The 18,886-nt window shown below is 40.2% G+C and overlaps 2 protein-coding genes across 2 annotated transcripts in view; both read right to left on the bottom strand.

Moving 5' to 3' along the window:
* The window catches only part of LOC138022803 (excitatory amino acid transporter 1-like), a 31,840-nt gene that overhangs the window by 4,660 nt on the left and 8,294 nt on the right, over nt 1-18,886 (bottom strand). The window contains exons 3-5 of the mRNA XM_068869757.1: nt 18,525-18,814; nt 4,432-4,665; nt 1,590-1,784 (exon numbers count right to left, since the gene is read on the bottom strand). Of these exons, the coding sequence (XP_068725858.1) occupies nt 1,590-1,784; nt 4,432-4,665; nt 18,525-18,814 (719 nt within the window). The remainder of the gene's footprint in view (nt 1-1,589; nt 1,785-4,431; nt 4,666-18,524; nt 18,815-18,886) is intronic.
* On the bottom strand, nt 7,721-10,580 carry LOC138024728 (uncharacterized). The gene is given in 4 exon segments (XM_068871936.1): nt 7,721-7,852; nt 7,855-8,008; nt 8,152-8,850; nt 10,498-10,580. Coding segments are annotated over 4 exon segments (1,068 nt in total).

Here is an 18,886-nt window from a genome sequence, read left to right as displayed (position 1 = left end):
TTTTGTTTTTAGCAATTTGGGACTCCCCTCCCTCCAGAACTTATTATACTCGTCACCAGGCATCCACAATTCGGTGCCATCTTGAATTGGACACTTTGCGAGGACAACGCTTTGTGGCCGCCATTTTAGCAGGTTAACTTACAAGTTTTTCGGAGTCTGGTGGCTTCACGTTGCTACCTGGAGATACTTCAGTGGATTCACCGTTTAGAGAAATTCATGTTCCACGAGCCTGGTGTGTTCATTTAGCGACTGGATTCGATTTTCACGAAAAAAATCGTGCTTGCTTTGGGTCGATCAGAGTCCCTACACTGGCTTCTGTCTCCTACCTTGTCACTATACATGTACTATGAAGGAAGGTGAACGGGGACCATTTTTCCCAAACCTTCGTGTACGTATTAAAGACAACAACAGCTCACCACATGGTAAGTTTCATCGATTTTTATTTCCATTTTCTTGCAAATTTCCAGACCTAAACTTCACCTCATATGTTCTCTATATTTACCTATGTGGCACACACAGTGAGCCTGGGTTACCTGTGCTTAACATAGATCTTGTGAAAACACTGAGAGTATTAAAATTTCTCTTAAAGCTGGACATAATTTTTTTCAGGAAAAGCCAATAAGGTAAGAAATATTGCAAACTGGCCACACTAGCTACAGATCAACAACTTTGATTTAATGCCCAGTGGAAAAGGTTGACAAGCTGCAGCTCTACTGTAACTGATACACTATACTGTAGATTTAAAAATAATAATAATGTATACAAGGCTGCTGCCTAAGAAAATTCTCCGGGAGCCCTTTGGGCTTCCAACATTAAAAGTTAGTAGCCCTAGTCATTTTTTCAAGAGCCCAGAATTAATTTATTCCAGCTCGGATCATAATTATTTACAAGAAAGTGAGGATGAATCAAGTAAGGCGCCTGTTCTGGCTACTTGTTCAGAACTTTGGTCACCTGGGCTCGCAAATAAGGTGCCCCAGGTGACCGGGCAACCATTAGGCAGTATAGCCTTGGTATAAATACAATTTACATGTAAAATGAACCTGAAACAATGCATGAAAAGTGAATTCAGTATTCTCATAAAGTCTGTTTTATTGTTTATGACCAAAGCACTGACACATCAGCCATAAAATTAAGGACCCTAGACACAACAGAACAGTTCAGAACATCTCCAGAAACTTTAAGACATCTCAGGATATGATCAGTCAGTAACATAACCCACTGAATCCTAGGAGTGAGGCGGTTCCAGAGTCAATGGGTTAACAATTACCCCCAAATCGAACAAAAAACTGTCTCTCCTTTAACCACCCCTACATTCAACTCAAAAACCCATCGACCCCTAGGAGTAAGACTTGATAGATTTTACTCATTAAGGGGGGTGGTTAAGGAGTGAATGAGTTAATATGCCCCCCACCCCCCACCCTTGTGACTCCAAAAAAGATAGCAAGCAGACTAGTACTCTCACCAGTATTACATTCTGAACGGCTATTCCTTGCTGAAATGAAGAACTATTGTAGTAAGCTTTTCTTATGATGGCTCCTCCAGCCCTAGTGAGTATTGACATCCACTTGTTCACTGCAATACCAGCTTACCATGTAGTTATTAACTGTGCAATATTCAACGTGATCCCATTGGCCTGTGCAATGAAAACAGCAGCAACAGCTTCATACAAAGCTGTTCCATCCATATTAACAGTTGCACCAAGAGGCAGCACAAAACGGCTGATACGAGCATCTACTTTGTTATACACTTCAAGGCAACGCATTGTGGTGGGAAGTGTTGCAGAGCTACAAATTGCAAAAGAAACAACAATGAAAGCTATCATTTTACATATTTGGGTTAAATTTTCCTCAGGGTACCTGTTCACCACAAATCAAACATTACATGTAAAGCAAATCAAACTTAAATCTTAAACACTTACTGTCATCACAATAATATATCATTCAGCATAGACCCTTGTTGCCTGCAATTCATTCACTATTAATTTTCTTCCTATGGATGCTTTTATACTTTCCTTACAATAAGCACCTGTCATCTTGTTTGATCATTTGCCTAATTACTAACAAGCAGATATGTATCCCGGGTTCGTCGTTGCATCCTGGGAAGCACTCATTTTTCTTTGGATGCAAAAAATATAGAACAAGGGTGCTATTGGACACAGAAAAAACATTGAACGTTTATGCAAATTACAAACGCCAGGAGAAACATGCGAACGACATATTTCACAACAAAGTTAAATGTTCCCATTTCTCACTAGGGATAAATGATCGAGTTCCTCAAATGTCGTGGTAAGCTGTTATTTTCAGATATTTGTAGTCGAATGATTTCATTTTGTCAACGATTATGTTCAGATTGAGGAGTTGAGTTCTTATGTTTGAATTCCCACATGTTGCGTGGCATAATCTGAGATTAATCTGAGTTTTTTGGGCGAGACAATTGGCAACACTTTCGATCTGCCAATGAATTTTTAACATTTCAGTCAAAGTTTGGTTGTTGCACGCTTTCCAAGTGAATTTCAAGCATTGGTTTGTTTATCGTCAGCGAAATGACTGAGGATCCAATGGCGAAGTATGTTAAATACTTGTTTTGTGCGAACCTGTTGATATTAATTCCAGGGTCATCATCTTGCTTCTTGTTTTGCATGTAACTTGTCTGTTTTGCAAATGATGCAACTTCTTCGGAGTTAGCATTAAAAATAACATGTTTAACAATAACATGAAACCTGAATGTACTCAATCATTTGATCATTAACATTGCCCAAGGCAAAGTCACAGGCCAATGATGAACTGTGTATCTCTCATATTTGTTTATTCTTTTGTTCCTCCAGGTAAATTAAACCTCCAGATAATGTTCTTTTAAAGAAAATTGAGATTCAGTTCTGTTTTTGTTTCCCCAGTGTGGAGATCTAGATCATTTATCAACTGGAGCCAACAGTTCCTACAGTGTACGGATTCCTTAAAACATATTCAGGCGTGACTGAGGGAGCTTTGAACAGCCCATATAATTATCTCAATTTTGATAAATGAATCAACAGGCATACCGGTAATAGCCTGTTCAAAGAAATTGATCATTTTATTTCAAGTACATATCCGAGGAGAGGGATAAGACTTCATTTTTGTGCAATTATTTAGAGATCTGAAAGCCTTAGGGTACTGCAGCAGCTATTAAGAGGTAATAGATTGAATATTAATTATTGAAGTATTAATTAGCTGGACCCCCAAAATTGAAAAGATGGATACACCTCTGAACAAGTGCTACCTACAGTACTCAGTGGCCATCCACAAATTAATGATCAGTCTCTGAGAGCAAAAATACACAAAACTTAATTACAAGAGCTGACCACAAAATAACAGCCACATCAATTTGAAATAATTATTGTGAATGCAAAACAAACAGCGAATAACATATAATTTTTTTATGTACTTTAATATTAATTTTTTTTTTTTGTTTTACTACTGGCAAAATCAATTTTAAGAAATAAGATAATAATACATTTATTTAGTGGGTGGGGACAGGGGGTGGGAGCCCAGGAGAATAGGGGGTGGTTGGGGTACTGCAGGTGGGAGAGAAAAGGGCAGAAAGCAGCAGTTCTAAGACGGCAGGAAATGGGAGAGAAATGCAAAATGCTGCTTTTTGTCCCCATTTAACCCACTGACACCTGGGAGCGGGATTCAATAGATTTCAATCTGTCTGACACCAAATTTTACCCATCAGTGGGGGCAGTCCATGGCAGTTCAGGTGTCAGTGGGTTAAAAAACAAGAATCCAAAATGATATTTGACTTGCATTAGCGTTTTCTGAGCAATCAAGCAAGCTAAAAAACAGGCTTACTTCCGGTGAAATTGTCAAGCCTTTTACGGTGGTTACGTCATTGGTCATGAAAATATCAAGCAGCCGTAGTGTACATGCAACTGATGCGTAACTGCTCCAAGATGAGCAAAAAGTGACAAAGGAAACACCTAATAATTAAGTAGCTAAATGACCAAGATGTGTTTTGAGTACATAGATCCTAATTTATAGGGGATGGGAGCCGGACTGAAAAGGGTCAAGGGAGCCAGGAGATAAAGATACAAGAAGTGGGAGAGCAAGGTATGGGAAGCAGGGAGATGCTGAGGCCCCCTGTCCCCACACTATTAATTTTAAGAAGCACTTGCTGAAGCTAAAAAGATTGGACACAGTTGGGATGAGTTAGAGAAGATACCGTAGCTGAACACAGACACGAGTGGCAATCTACGGTTGCAGCCTAATAGTATTAAATAAGTGCCACATTTGAGTCATAAAAAATTTTATTAATATATGTAGTCATGCTAAACCAAGTAAGCATGGTATTCTAACTTATAGTGACTGGTTCTACAAGAACCCTAAGGTGAATTAATGTGCATGATGAAGAAGAAAAGATTAAGTGCACCTGACTTGCTACTGCAACTGTACCCACCTTGATGATGTTCCAAATGCTGTTATCATGGCATCCCTCAAACCAACATAAAACCTCAGGGGATTTTTACGCACAGCTATCAAGTACAACAAGGGTAAAATGACCAAGGCATGAATAAGCAAGCCGCTTATCACAGTCAACATGTACATCCCCAACATGTTCAATGACTTGATGACATCATCCATGCCTGCCACCTTGGCTGCTATTAAGCTGCAAATGCCAATGGGTGAAACCCTAAAGAGAAGATTTCAAATACCTGATTCAAATCAGTCTGCATAGTCATAATAATCCATGGTTAATACTTTAACAATTGTTATTTAATCATAAATATTACACAACTTTATTTGCTAAACCTTCCTAGCCTCCAGAACCTTGAAACATTATCAGCTTTAGATGCCAGAAAAAAAATATATAATTAAACGAGACTTGCCTGTAAGTTGTTTGATTTGAAGTCTATCTTGTCATCAGTCCGGAACGAAGGAGTAACATGAGAAGCGTGCACGCTAGCTTATTGAGCCATTATTCAAAGAAATTAGGGCTTGTTGGAGATCACAGGAACAAAGGAGTAGGGATGGGTACCCATATATTATAAGTGCCAAAGGAAGGGCATGTTATTCCTCCATTCCGGACTGATGACCAGAGAGAATTCAAATCAAACGTCAACTTACAGGTACCTTAAGTCTTGTTTAATTATAAAATTCTGTCTGTCATCAGCTCTACGTCACATCAGAGTACCATAAGTTCAAAGCCTGTGAGCTCCAACATGATCATGCAACATACCAAATGTAAGTGGGGTACGTGGTAGTAATAGGAAACGTAACAAGACGTTCAACAAACAACAAGAAATGGACTTTAATAGAACCGAGTGAGAAATGGCGTGACAAATATGTTGACAACCGAGATTATGAAATAACAGAGATAATTGGTTCTATTTCCGGTGTCTAGTTAGCCTGTCAACCTGAATCAAAATGAGTCAGAAGGGTTTGACTGAGGTTGCCACTAATAGGCTTGTTATAGTGTTCAGAGAATGTGGGCGCGTTTGACCATCCCCCAGCCTTGAGAATGTCCGCTAGAGGAAGTTGTGTGTTGTCACTGTAAGAGGTGAAGGCTGTCGGACTACCATGTGCCGAGAATATGTCAACATCTATTCTAGCATCCTGGAGCATAGATCTATTAAAACCATCTAGCCACAGTAGAGTTGGTGACAGGCTTGTGCGGTTTCATGTAACTGATCAGGAAGCATGGGTCGCTGTGCAGCGAGTGGGTTTTTGTGATGTAATGTTTGATGTAGGTTACCAGGCAAAGACGAGAGTCTGGGGCGAATGATCAGATTTCAATGGCCGCAAGGTGTTTGCCAGGTCAAGTTATTTTCAGGGTGTCCCGTATAGATAAGTCCGGTTGTGGTTTTCTGCATACGTGAGGTGTCCAGTTTGGAGAGTGTTTGAGTTCGCTGCGGAGTGACAAGGGCAAGTAACATCGCAAGATTCGTGAAGGGCCAGAAATGATCGAAGATATGTGATCGACATCCCATTATAGTAGAGTATCTGGGCAGAGATAGTCTGAATTCAAAGGTTCCTTTAAGGAAACGGGATACTCAGGGGATGGATGTTCTCCAAGTCGTCTTATCAGCAAGGACAAGGCAGATCGAGCGGTGTTGATAGCACTGTAACCGACCCCTTGTTTGTAAAGTAAAGTGAGGAAATGCAGGCCATCATTAATGGTGCCATGAGTGACATCCAATTGTTTGTTTTTACAATAAGTCACCCATCGAGAAAGGTAGGTTGTGTACTGTTTCCCAGTGGATTTTCTCCAAGAAGCCATGAGGATGTCTATGGTATCAGGGGATAAACCTAACTTTTGTAGTTGCTCCTGAACATATGGCATACTAGGAGTATTAGGGTTTTGTGAAGTGGATGTAGTTTCTCGGGTTTCCCAGGTAGTTGGAGGAGGTGTTTGGCTGGATGGAGAGTTATCGGTGGCTCCACACCCACCTGCATGATTTCGGGAACCAAGCTTGTGTCAGCCAGTTGCGAATGATAAGGATTCCCAATGCTTCGTCCTCCTACACTCGCTAAAGATATGCATTGATTACACTGAATGGGGGAAAAGTATAGAATTTAAGATAACGGAAGTTAAGTGAAAAAGCATCATCAACGGCAACTGCGCCTGGGTCAGGAGTAAACATTGAGGAAATTGATTATTTAGTTGTTATGCGAAAAGGTCTATATTCGGGCGCAAGCTTCGTTGCAACAGTGCATTGTTGAGGGAGGCCCTATCAAGCATCCATTCTGTGTTATCGTTGCTTTGTCTCAATTCAAAATCAGCCTTGATATTGTGAACCCCAGGGATGTAAGCAGCACTGATCGATACGTTACTGTCGATGCACCATTCCCAAACTTCTTTTCCTAGGCGGTTGCAAGGGTCTGAATGGCTTAAGTCCCCATGTGGTTCAGGACTGCTATTACAGTTGTGTTATGAAAAAGGTTTGTAGGCCCATGAACGCGAGGTACCAAAACCACTCTGTGCTTGTGTCATTGTAAACCCCCCAACCATTCTGAGATGCATCAGTGGTGAAGGTGTTTGATGGCTGTCCATGGGTTATGACGTTATGGGAACTCACGATGTTGTCCACCCACCAATGGAGTTCCTTTTTGCAATCTTCCATTGAGGACATCTGACTGTCAAAATCGCCTTTGGCGGTTTCGAGGGCTATGGCTTTAGTATGCTCGAGGACTCTGTAATAAAGTTGTCCATACATGACCCCAGGGAATGATGACACAATTTTTCCTATCACACAGGCTACTTGTCATATTGTCGGAAGGCCTTGACCCAGAAGGATGGCACAAGCTTCTTTAACTTTCAAGGCCTTTTCAGGGGTCAATGCGCTAGTCACGGAGACCAGGTCGATAATAAAGCCTAATAGAATCAAACGTTGGGACGGGATAAATTAATACAGATTTGTCTGGATGGATTGTAAACCCAGAGGAATTGAAAAGTGTCGATCACATTAGAGACACAAATATCGTATGCCCTCCCTTGGAGATAAAGGCCATCAAATAGCTGATATGTGACCCTTTTTGTGTAACTCGGTAAGCGGCTGTTTCAGCAATTTTGTGAATTTTCTGGGGCAAGAGGACAACCCGTTGGGTAGGCGTGTGAACTGATACAGAACATTTTTCCACATGAAACGTTGGTATTTCCTGTGCCAGGGGTTCACACCAACTGTATAATAAGCATCCTTGAGGTCTAGTGAGGCCATAATTATAGCAATTCTTTTCGACTAATAGTACTATTGACTAAAGTGTTTCCATTTTAAATGGTGAGAAGTGACAAATTGGTTTAGTGCCTTGGGGTTTAGAACTAGTCTGTGGCCTCCATCTTTCTTAGGTCTAATGAAGATGTCGGAGATCACCTCATGTCATAAGGAGCATGATCGGTTGTTTCAATAACGTTTTTAGACAGCAGTTTTGAAACTTCACTGTCAAAAATGGCACTTTCTTTAACAGAGAAAGCAGATTGTGGGCATTTAGTGTTATACGGTCGGGTGTCAAACTCAATAATTGAGTTTGTTGCCCCTCTGACAGATGTCAGAATTTCCTTATCAGAGGTAATCATCTGCCAGTTACTAATGGACTTGGTTATGCAACCAGCTCGAAAATAAGTGCATGTATTGTCCAAATATTCCTTAAGGGCACGTACCAAGGAGGGGAATTCACTTACCGTTTTTTTAATGTTTTCCAAAGATTGTCCTCTCGGTTTGGTTCTTGGAGAAGGTGAATCTGACCCTTCCCTAAAAAAGGCGGCTTGCTCTCTGCAGGCCTGTCATGTTTGCCATAGTTCTTTTGGGGCCTGCGCTTATCACGATGGGAATTGTATGGGCATGAGGAGCGTGACGCGCCAGTTTTGCCTACACCTATGTCTTTTCCAATTTTATTGGTATCTTTGGCATCACGCAGTTGTTTTCCTAAGTCGGCCCCAAAAAGCAGGTCAGAATGATTGCCCAACTCATTTGCCTGGGTGCAAAGCGAATGAAATTCAGCTTTAAGGGCCGGTTTAATCTGCTCTTGGCATAGGGGCCTAAAATTATTCATTTCATCCCAAAATTCTGGGTTGACTCTTACTGTGGTTATGTCGGGGCAATTTTCTGGTTTAGCGTGTTTAGCCAGCAGTGGTTTGAGTTTGTCATTGGGATGGGCAATGCCCCACCATTTGGATGCTATTTTAGCCAAGGATTGGTTTATTTTGGCGCCAACTATTTCATCATCAGTGAAGTCAGGCTCGAGAGATTTGAAAAGCTCAACTTCTTCTTTGGGCTCATCTGTTTTAGCTGTCGCTTCAACCTCTTTGGAGTTCAATTCCTCAAGGAATTCATCTATGTCTTCACCCAAGGGCCAGATACTTAATTCGTCTTCCTTGCGCCTTCATTTACCAGATGTCTCATGGTCGTTGTCTTCAGACTCGGAGTTGGCGCTCGAAAGGTTGTGGGGACTATGGCACCGTTTCTTTTTGGAGCTTTGAGTCTTGCCATGCAACAATCATTAAATTATAATTTTGTCATAAAGAGGCAATTGTACCCATATTGACATTGATATCTGAAAGTGTTTTCGCTAGGGTTTCGCCAGGTTGGCTGCTAGATAAACCTGCTTCAGCAGGGAGAACAATTTCAGGTTGAGAATTATTGCCAGGTTGGCTGTCTGAGGCACTAGTTTGGTGACTAAGGCCAAGTTCACCGTTTGCGGCTGACATGATGGGTAATTAAGAGGTTACGGCCAAACCTAAGGATATTGATGGCTAAAGGGAAAAGAAAGAAAGAACCAATAGTAAGTGGGCGCTTTTCTGATCTAAAATACTCACGACACTAGGTTTCCGTTGGGTTGGCTCCGAAAGCGAGTACACAATGGCTTAATAAGCTAGCGTGCGTGCTTCTCATAGTATTCCGTAGTGATGTAGGACTGATAGAAGTAATGTTTTTCTCTCAAGTTACTCAACCCCTCTGCATCGTGTGACTTGATTTACATATTTAATGTACTATTTATGAACTAACTTGTATTACTATACTTCTTTAATTAATGCATTTCTCTATTTAATGCTTGAAAGACATTTCTAAGTGAAACGTTTTTGCTGATCCAGTATGGAATGTTATAAGAAGAAGTCATTTAACTGATGAAACTAATCTGAAATGCATGTTAAGTATTGTCAATCTGTAAAGGTGATTGGTGTTTCCAAGTCTATGAGACAACAATTACTGATGAGCTGCATGTTAACAGTACTGTAGTTTGCGTGGGCTCAAGTACACTGGACATTTTCAAGAGTGCCTGTTTACCAAGCGCTGTAGCTTGTTTGTGGAATTAAAGTGATCAAAAACTCACTTCCTTTTTTTCTTCAGATTTTGAGAGTATGTTTACTTAACACCCGACCAAAAGCTGTTTAACACTATTTCAAAGTAATTGGTACTCTTTCAAAGTAATTGGTACTATTTTATGTTATTCATTATTAGATGTTATTGCCCATTAGAACCAATCAGAGATGATCATTTTTGAGGGTGCCAAGTCTGGCTAACATTATCCACTTTGTGCTCTGTTATATCCAATGAGAAACCTGTTAGTGAATAACAGGATAATAAGGAATAACCAAGATAGCATTATCCAGTAATATTAGCCGCATGAACCAATAACATTTCAGAAACAAAATAACTAAAATTCTTTTCAAATCGAATGAATATAATGAAGTTTTTACGCTCAGTATTGGAGTCAATGAGCATTGAACTGCCAAGGCCTACGAGTTTTTCAAAACGAAATACATTATCATTGAATACAACCCGGTCGTTCAAACAAACAACTTGAGTTTACTCAAAGACATGGAGAATAAGATGAACTTGGTTAAACAAACATTTAAAGCCGTTGTTATTCCATAAAATAGCGATCATGTTTACCATTCACATAAACCTGATGGACAATAGCAGATGCTATCAAAACACTGAAAAGCACTGACTCGAAAGAAAAAAAGACGCCGAAACAAAATTAGGTTCGACGTGTGAACTTTTAAAGCGCTTTCATTTTATCTCACTCTGAAGAGTCGCAATGTTTACTGTTCATTTTTGTTTTCTCTAATACGCCATGCGTAACAGAATAATGCTGAATAACCGACATTTTGTTAGCCTCTAACCTTAGCCATCTGTATAGCGAATCAGAGAGATAAGGAAGCTCACGCGAAACCTTTTAATTGACCGCAAGTCGAACCTATTAAATGGTTTTGCGCGCAAACCTTAATTATAAAAACGAAAAAGGAAAACTATAAAAAAATAACGTCTTTTATTTTATAGTTGTTAGCCTTGTATCTACGTATTTCATTTTACCTTTCTAGCGAATAACATGTAAAAGAAGAAAGAAGGAAAGATAAGTCCAAGTTGCGCCACAAAATGGACTCTGTCTTTTCCTAATGGATTGCGTGACAAATTTTGACCCTAAAATGGGCATCGTCCAAAATCCATCGTCCGTGTTTTTAGCACATTTATCGGTAAACTGAGAATGTTTTTCTCGCCCTGAGAACAGTTTTCAGGGAGCATGAAATCACATTCAGTCTCAAGAAACAATTCTAAGTATCTACCAATGAGAACTGGTGGGTTTTCAATTAAAACAACATGTCTGGTAAGGATCTGCCGTGAATCACCGATAAACAATTACTCTTGAATGTTTGTTTGTCATCATCGATGAGCCACATGTGAATGAGTTTAGGCAATGGTCTTTGATCAATGATGCCCAAGTTAAAATTTTGCGAATCTCGACTTACTTCACAAAAACGATGTTTATGTGGCCCTTTAGCTATAAAGATTATCGGCATAAAAATATACGGGTGATAGTAAGCTCAAATTAAAACGTCTTAATTCAGTCACACACTGTTCCACACACTTGCATATTACGGGAAAGGCAACGTAAAATTCTGCTTTTCCATTCTACATTCCTGTAAAGCCAATGAAAAACGGAAACTAACCGACAGTGAGTCGATCCATTGTCCAAATTACTAGAAAGCGGATTATACTTTCCCTGAAATTCGCGCCAAAATTTCAACACGCTTGTTCAGCCACTGTTTCTGTACGATCTCAGCGAATAACGCCTCTGCCGCTCAGAGGATGTCTTACCTCTTTGCGACAAATTTAATTTCGGTACTAGCTTGGTGCACTTATTTTCGTCCTTTTGCCCAACTCTAAGCACCTTCCACTGATCCTGACGTCGACCCTGAGCGCGCACTAGCCCGCCAAGCCGGACAACATTCACGATTTTAACACGTATATCGCGTCATACAATCTTGACAGGTCGTCGGCGGGCGGTTTGCGTCAAGATGCTTACAGAAGTGAGAACTGTTCTCGTTTTCCACCAATGAACGTTGTTATTGCTTTTATGTTATCGTCAAACAACCCCAGGTCTCCTAGACCTTCCGCTTTTTATTTTAAGCGTATCGTTGAGATGCCTTTGGTCTGTTATTGTGTTGATCAATAATAGCTCAACTCGTAAACACTGAACGTTTCAGCACGCGGTTTTTCCGGTCAACGTATCAGCCGCATGGAAAACTTCGCACGAACCCTGTTGAACTCGTATTCTGTCTCCAGGGAACTTTCGCGTGTTGGCTGGTGAAATACAGTTAATGATCGCGACTTTTCGTTGAGGTACCGAAAATTTGACAAAATATCGCACTTTGGTCCTGTGAATCATCGCACAAGACGGCGCTCGAACTGCAGCTATTTTTCGACGAAAGTTCGCGACATCAAAAGAGAGCCATGCACGCTTTTCGGTTGCATTACTTTTGCACAACACTTCATATCATCAATGTGAAATGGTATATGAAATGAACTGCGGATATGAAATCAAGTAAAGCTATGATCTTCGCAGTTATGAACTTTCGCAATTATGAACGCAATTTTTACAATTGTGTAGAGAACCCCCGTTGAAGGCCTGAATTTTTCAGGCTTCTCTACGCAATTGTAAAAATTGCGTTCATAACTGCGAAGATCATAGCTTTACTTGACTTCATATCATCGTCGCCGGTCAGTATAAAATTAATTGACTGTTCTCGTTTTCAGCCAATCAACATCGTTATTGCTTGTATATGCTCGTCAAACAACCCAATCAAACGAGGAGGAATTCTCCTGACAGAGCAAATAAATGTTGCTGAGATGCAACCTTCAGAAGGCAGTGATTAATGTTGGATTTTTCTGAGTAACAACGACGGGAGCTTTCGAGGTGTCGTGTTTCGTGATCATCACGAGCAAGTTTGCTGTATTTGTTCGATTTTCTGCGCTGCATAGGTTTTTTTATTCGTACCCAGAATTGTTCTGGAGTTCAGTTCTCCGAGAACTGTCGGCAAATGTCAGCAGTAGATAACACCCGCGGCTTTGTCACAGTGGCTAATCGGCATCGACGCTGCCCTACAAGCGTCATAATGAACTAAAAACTCTCAGAAATGAGAGATGTGGTCGCGGTTTTCTTTCTTGTATCCCTTTCCCTTTGCATGACGCTTTACCTTGCGGGGAAAACTTCCACAAAATTTGCGTGTCACCTCCAAAAAAGTGTTTCCGGTCAATGTGAGACACGTACATCTCAGTGCTTTTAAGAAAAGGAGTATTTTGGTTTTCATTACTCTCTATCTGACCTATGGTCTTGCAGGACAACGCTTAAAAAGAAACTTTGTCCGACACTTTCTTACTTTTGAAAAGGCTTTGAATTCTCGCTGGTGGCCGAGGGAGGCTCAGCATTTGAATTGCAGATAAAAGATTTCCGTGCCACAGAGCTTTATTGGGCGTCTTGTTTGTTCGAGGACTATTCGCGATTGCAGCCACTGGCGGCTCGATCCCCGAGATGAATGCATCTTTGTTTAACCAGTGGAGTCGTCGAGCCTATCTCGGCGGTGTCAGGATTTGACTGATCCACGAAAAGCCTTTCAGTTTCAATCAAATTTTTTCACGGGATGGACACATTCCTATGAAAACTCGGCTTATGAATGGTTACTTGATCATTTATTTTAAACATCCTGGACCTTTTAACTTCTCTTTTACCGGCCATTTTTTGAGATTTAAGAATCGATTTTAATTATTTTATCGATCTGGATATTTGGAGCGCAAAATGGACTCTCGAGATGTCGCGTTTTGCGATGATGAGCACTAACAAAAATTCACAAAGCTAAGGCGGTTGGCAGACCTATAATCTCCGGTTGTGACGGCCCCACCGAGAGAATATCTTCATTTGTGGATACACTATTGCAGCCTATTGCACAAAAACAACAATCCTTTATTAAGGACACAACTAATTTCATAAATTTCATATAGAAAACAAAGATAGGCAAGCATACAATTTTAGTGTGAATGAACGTGTCTAGCGTGTATACGAATATACCACATGAAGAGGTAATGAACATAGTATGTGCGAGGCATACGGAAAGTTCCAAAATCATAATCCACCGATCCCAACACGCTTCTTAAGACAAATGCTTGGTTTGATTTTAAACGAAAACTCGTTCCATTTCAATGGAGATAACTATCTCCAAACACATGGAACCGCCATGGGGACAAAAAGGGTAGTCTCTTTTGCTAACATTTTCATGGCTCATCGACTTAATAAAGGTGAAGAAGGTGAAGGTGAAGCCCTTTCACAGGCACGAAATTGTCGGACAAAGTTTCTTTTAAGCGTTCTATTGAATATTAGACCATTGGTCAGGTGGAGAGCAATGAAAACTCAAATATTCCTTTTCTTAAAAGCAGATATACGTATCTCACATTAACAACCATAATAAGAGTTTTTTATCTTCGACCGGGAAACACTTTCTTGGAGGTTTCACGCAAATTTCGTGGAAGTTTTCCGAGCAAGGTAAAGGTTCATGCGAAGGGAAAGGGATACAAGAAACAAAAAACACGACCACATCTCTAATTTCTGAGACTTGAGTTCATTATGACGCTTGTATCCCGCTGTCAAAATGTTATCTAAGGACTGCTGACGACCAGTGGCTGAATTTGCAAACGGTTCTCGGACAAACAACACTGCAGTTGGCTGAACTCCGCAATTCTGGGTACGAAGACATGAAGCTCTGTAGCGCAGAAAATCGAGTGAAGTCAGTACGTCGGATACCGTGAAAAAAGCTCGTGATTGCGAAACGCGACATCTCGAGAATCCCTTTTGCGCACCAAATATCCAGATCGATAAAATAATTAAATCTCAAAAAATGGCCGGTAAAAGAGAAGTCCACGATGTTTAAAATAAATGATCAAGTAACCATTCATAAGCCGAGTTTTCATAGGAATGTGTCCATCCCGTGAAAAAAATTGATTGAAACTGAAAGGCTTTTCGTGGATCAGTCAAATCCTGACACCGCCGAGATAGGCTCGACGACTCCACTGGTTAAACAAAGATGCATTCATCTCGGGGATCGAGCCGCCAGTGGCTGCAATCGCGAATAGTCCTCGAACAAACAAGACGCCCAATAAAGCTCTGTGGCACGGAAATCTTTTATCTGCAATTCAAATGCTGAGCCTCCCTCGGCCACCAGCGAGAATTCAAAGCCTTTTCAAAAGTAAGAAAGTGTCGGACAAAGTTTCTTTTTAAGCGTTGTCCTGCAACTGTCAGTTCTCGGAGAACTGAACTCCAGAACTGGGTACAAGTAAAAAAAACCTATGCAGCGCAGAAAATCGAACAAATACAGCGAACTTGCTCGTGATGATCACGAAACACGACACCTCGAAAGCCCCCGTCGTTGTTACTCAGAAAAATCCAACATTAATCACACTGCCTTCTGAAGGTTGCATCTCAGCAACATTTATTTGCTCTGTCGGGAGAATTCCTCCTCGTTTGATTGGGTTCTTTGACGAGCATATACAAGCAATAACGATGTTGATTGGCTGAAAACGAGAACAGTCAATTAATTTTATACTGACCGGCGACGATGATATGAAGTCAAGTAAAGCTATGATCTTCGCAGTTATGAACGCAATTTTTACAATTGCGTAGAGAAGCCTGAAAAATTCAGGCCTTCAACGGGGGTTCTCTACGCAATTGTAAAAATTGCGTTCATAATTGCGAAAGTTCATAACTGCGAAGATCATAGCTTTACTTGATTTCATATCCGCAGTTCATTTCATATACCATTTCACATTGATGATATGAAGTGTTGTGCAAAAGTAATGCAACCGAAAAGCGTGCATGGCTCTCTTTTGATGTCGCGAACTTTCGTCGAAAAATAGCTGCAGTTCGAGCGCCGTCTTGTGCGATGATTCACAGGACCAAAGTGCGATATTTTGTCAAATTTTCGGTACCTCAACGAAAAGTCGCGATCATTAACTGTATTTCACCAGCCAACACGCGAAAGTTCCCTGGAGACAGAATACGAGTTCAACAGGGTTCGTGCGAAGTTTTCCATGCGGCTGATACGTTGACCGGAAAAACCGCGTGCTGAAACGTTCAGTGTTTACGAGTTGAGCTATTATTGATTAACACAATAACAGACCAAAGGCATCTCAACGATACGCTTAAAATAAAAAGCGGAAGGTCTAGGAGACCTGGGGTTGTTTGACGATAACATAAAAGCAATAACAACGTTCATTGGTGGAAAACGAGAACAGTTCTCACTTCTGTAAGCATCTTGACGCAAACCGCCCGCCGACGACCTGTCAAGATTGTATGACGCGATATACGTGTTAAAATCGTGAATGTTGTCCGGCTTGGCGGGCTAGTGCGCGCTCAGGGTCGACGTCAGGATCAGTGGAAGGTGCTTAGAGTTGGGCAAAAGGACGAAAATAAGTGCACCAAGCTAGTACCGAAATTAAATTTGTCGCAAAGAGGTAAGACATCCTCTGAGCGGCAGAGGCGTTATTCGCTGAGATCGTACAGAAACAGTGGCTGAACAAGCGTGTTGAAATTTTGGCGCGAATTTCAGGGAAAGTATAATCCGCTTTCTAGTAATTTGGACAATGGATCGACTCACTGTCGGTTAGTTTCCGTTTTTCATTGGCTTTACAGGAATGTAGAATGGAAAAGCAGAATTTTACGTTGCCTTTCCCGTAATATGCAAGTGTGTGGAACAGTGTGTGACTGAATTAAGACGTTTTAATTTGAGCTTACTATCACCCGTATATTTTTATGCCGATAATCTTTATAGCTAAAGGGCCACATAAACATCGTTTTTGTGAAGTAAGTCGAGATTCGCAAAATTTTAACTTGGGCATCATTGATCAAAGACCATTGCCTAAACTTATTCACATGTGGCTCATCGATGATGACAAACAAACATTCAAGAGTAATTGTTTATCGGTGATTCACGACAGATCCTTACCAGACATGTTGTTTTAATTGAAAACCCACCAGTTCTCATTGGTAGATACTTAGAATTGTTTCTTGAGACTGAATGTGATTTCATGCTCCCTGAAAACTGTTCTCAGGGCGAGAAAAACATTCTCAGTTTACCGATAAATGTGCTAAAAACACGGACGATGGATTTTGGACGATGCCCATTTTAGGGTCAAAATTTGTCACGCAATCCATTAGGAAAAGACAGAGTCCATTTTGTGGCGCAACTTGGACTTATCTTTCCTTCTTTCTTCTTTTACATGTTATTCGCTAGAAAGGTAAAATGAAATACGTAGATACAAGGCTAACAACTATAAAATAAAAGACGTTATTTATTTATAGTTTTCCTTTTTCGTTTTTATAATTAAGGTTTGCGCGCAAAACCATTTAATAGGTTCGACTTGCGGTCAATTAAAAGGTTTCGCGTGAGCTTCCTTATCTCTCTGATTCGCTATACAGATGGCTAAGGTTAGAGGCTAACAAAATGTCGGTTATTCAGCATTATTCTGTTACACATGACGTATTAGAGAAAACAAAAATGAACAGTAAACATTGCGACTCTTCAGAGTGAGATAAAATGAAAGCGCTTTAAAAGTTCACACGTCGAACCTAATTTTGTTTCGGCGTCTTTTTTTCTTTCGAGTCAGTGCTTTTCAGTGTTTTGATAGCATCTGCTATTGTCCATCAGGTTTATGTGAATGGTAAACATGATCGCTATTTTATGGAATAACAACGGCTTTAAATGTTTGTTTAACCAAGTTCATCTTATTCTCCATGTCTTTGAGTAAACTCAAGTTGTTTGTTTGAACGACCGGGTTGTATTCAATGATAATGTATTTCGTTTTGAAAAACTCGTAGGCCTTGGCAGTTCAATGCTCATTGACTCCAATACTGAGCGTAAAAACTTCATTATATTCATTCGATTTGAAAAGAATTTTAGTTATTTTGTTTCTGAAATGTTATTGGTTCATGCGGCTAATATTACTGGATAATGCTATCTTGGTTATTCCTTATTATCCTGTTATTCACTAACAGGTTTCTCATTGGATATAACAGAGCACAAAGTGGATAATGTTAGCCAGACTTGGCACCCTCAAAAATGATCATCTCTGATTGGTTCTAATGGGCAATAACATCTAATAATGAATAACATAAAATAGTACCAATTACTTTGAAAGAGTACCAATTACTTTGAAATAGTGTTTGTTTATTTTGAGTGTAAGTAACAGTCCACCATTACTCGTGTTCAAAACTGACCAATAATTATTGGTCATGTACAGTAAATGCAGCTTATGCAAAACATGAGTTCAAAAGTCTGAAAGCTCAAAACTCCCATGCTGCATGCTAATTCAGTCTTAGCAATGCCATTAATTTTCTGTGTATGTACTCCGTGAAATCTGTGAGGCCAAAAATACAATTCTCAGCATCTAATGCAGGATTTTAGTCATCCTGAATGTACTGTTGTGTAGGTGTTTTTTGCTGTTCACACCCTCCCTGGAACATGATTTGCACTTTGCTTGTAAATAAGGTATAAAATAAGTCCCTTTCAACCATCTTGTTCAAACTTCCTGATGAAGTCTGCATAATCAGACGAAACCGGTAAGGGAAATAAAAGAAAGTTGACAAGATCTGTGTCTGTCTGCTGCTCACTAGTATTTAGTTTAAAAATTGTTTAAAATTTAAAAACTACGGGTCATAAGTACAGTGGCAAGTTATCACCCTACTTTTAATTAACATATCATCATCAATTATTTTATTACTACTTACCACATAACAAGGGCAACCATCTTCATAACCACTTCATTTAGAGACTCAAAGAAAGCCTTTAAAGGCATCCCTCTCTCGCCAGTCCTTCCCAAAACAATTCCAAACACAATTGAAAACACAACAAGGCCCAAGACATTGATGGATCCTTTTGGATCAACTGCAAGTCCATCTGGCACAGTCTTTGATCCCGGTTTAACTTGCGGCACCAGTGTAAAGTTACCTGTAGTTTCATTGACTGTTTTGTTGATGTATGTTATTTTGTCATCAGAAGTTGTGTATTTGGTTTTATACTGAAAGAAAAATATTCAGGACTTAAAAAGTGATCAAGCATTTGAGTAGAAAACACAAGTAGTTCTCTGGCA

The sequence above is a fragment of the Montipora capricornis genome, chromosome 11 (genome assembly GCF_036669925.1).
Source record: "Montipora capricornis isolate CH-2021 chromosome 11, ASM3666992v2, whole genome shotgun sequence".
Taxonomy (NCBI): Eukaryota; Metazoa; Cnidaria; class Anthozoa; order Scleractinia; family Acroporidae; genus Montipora; species Montipora capricornis.
Note: the sequence above shows the minus strand (reverse complement) of the source record. Positions and strands in the feature narration are given on the sequence as shown.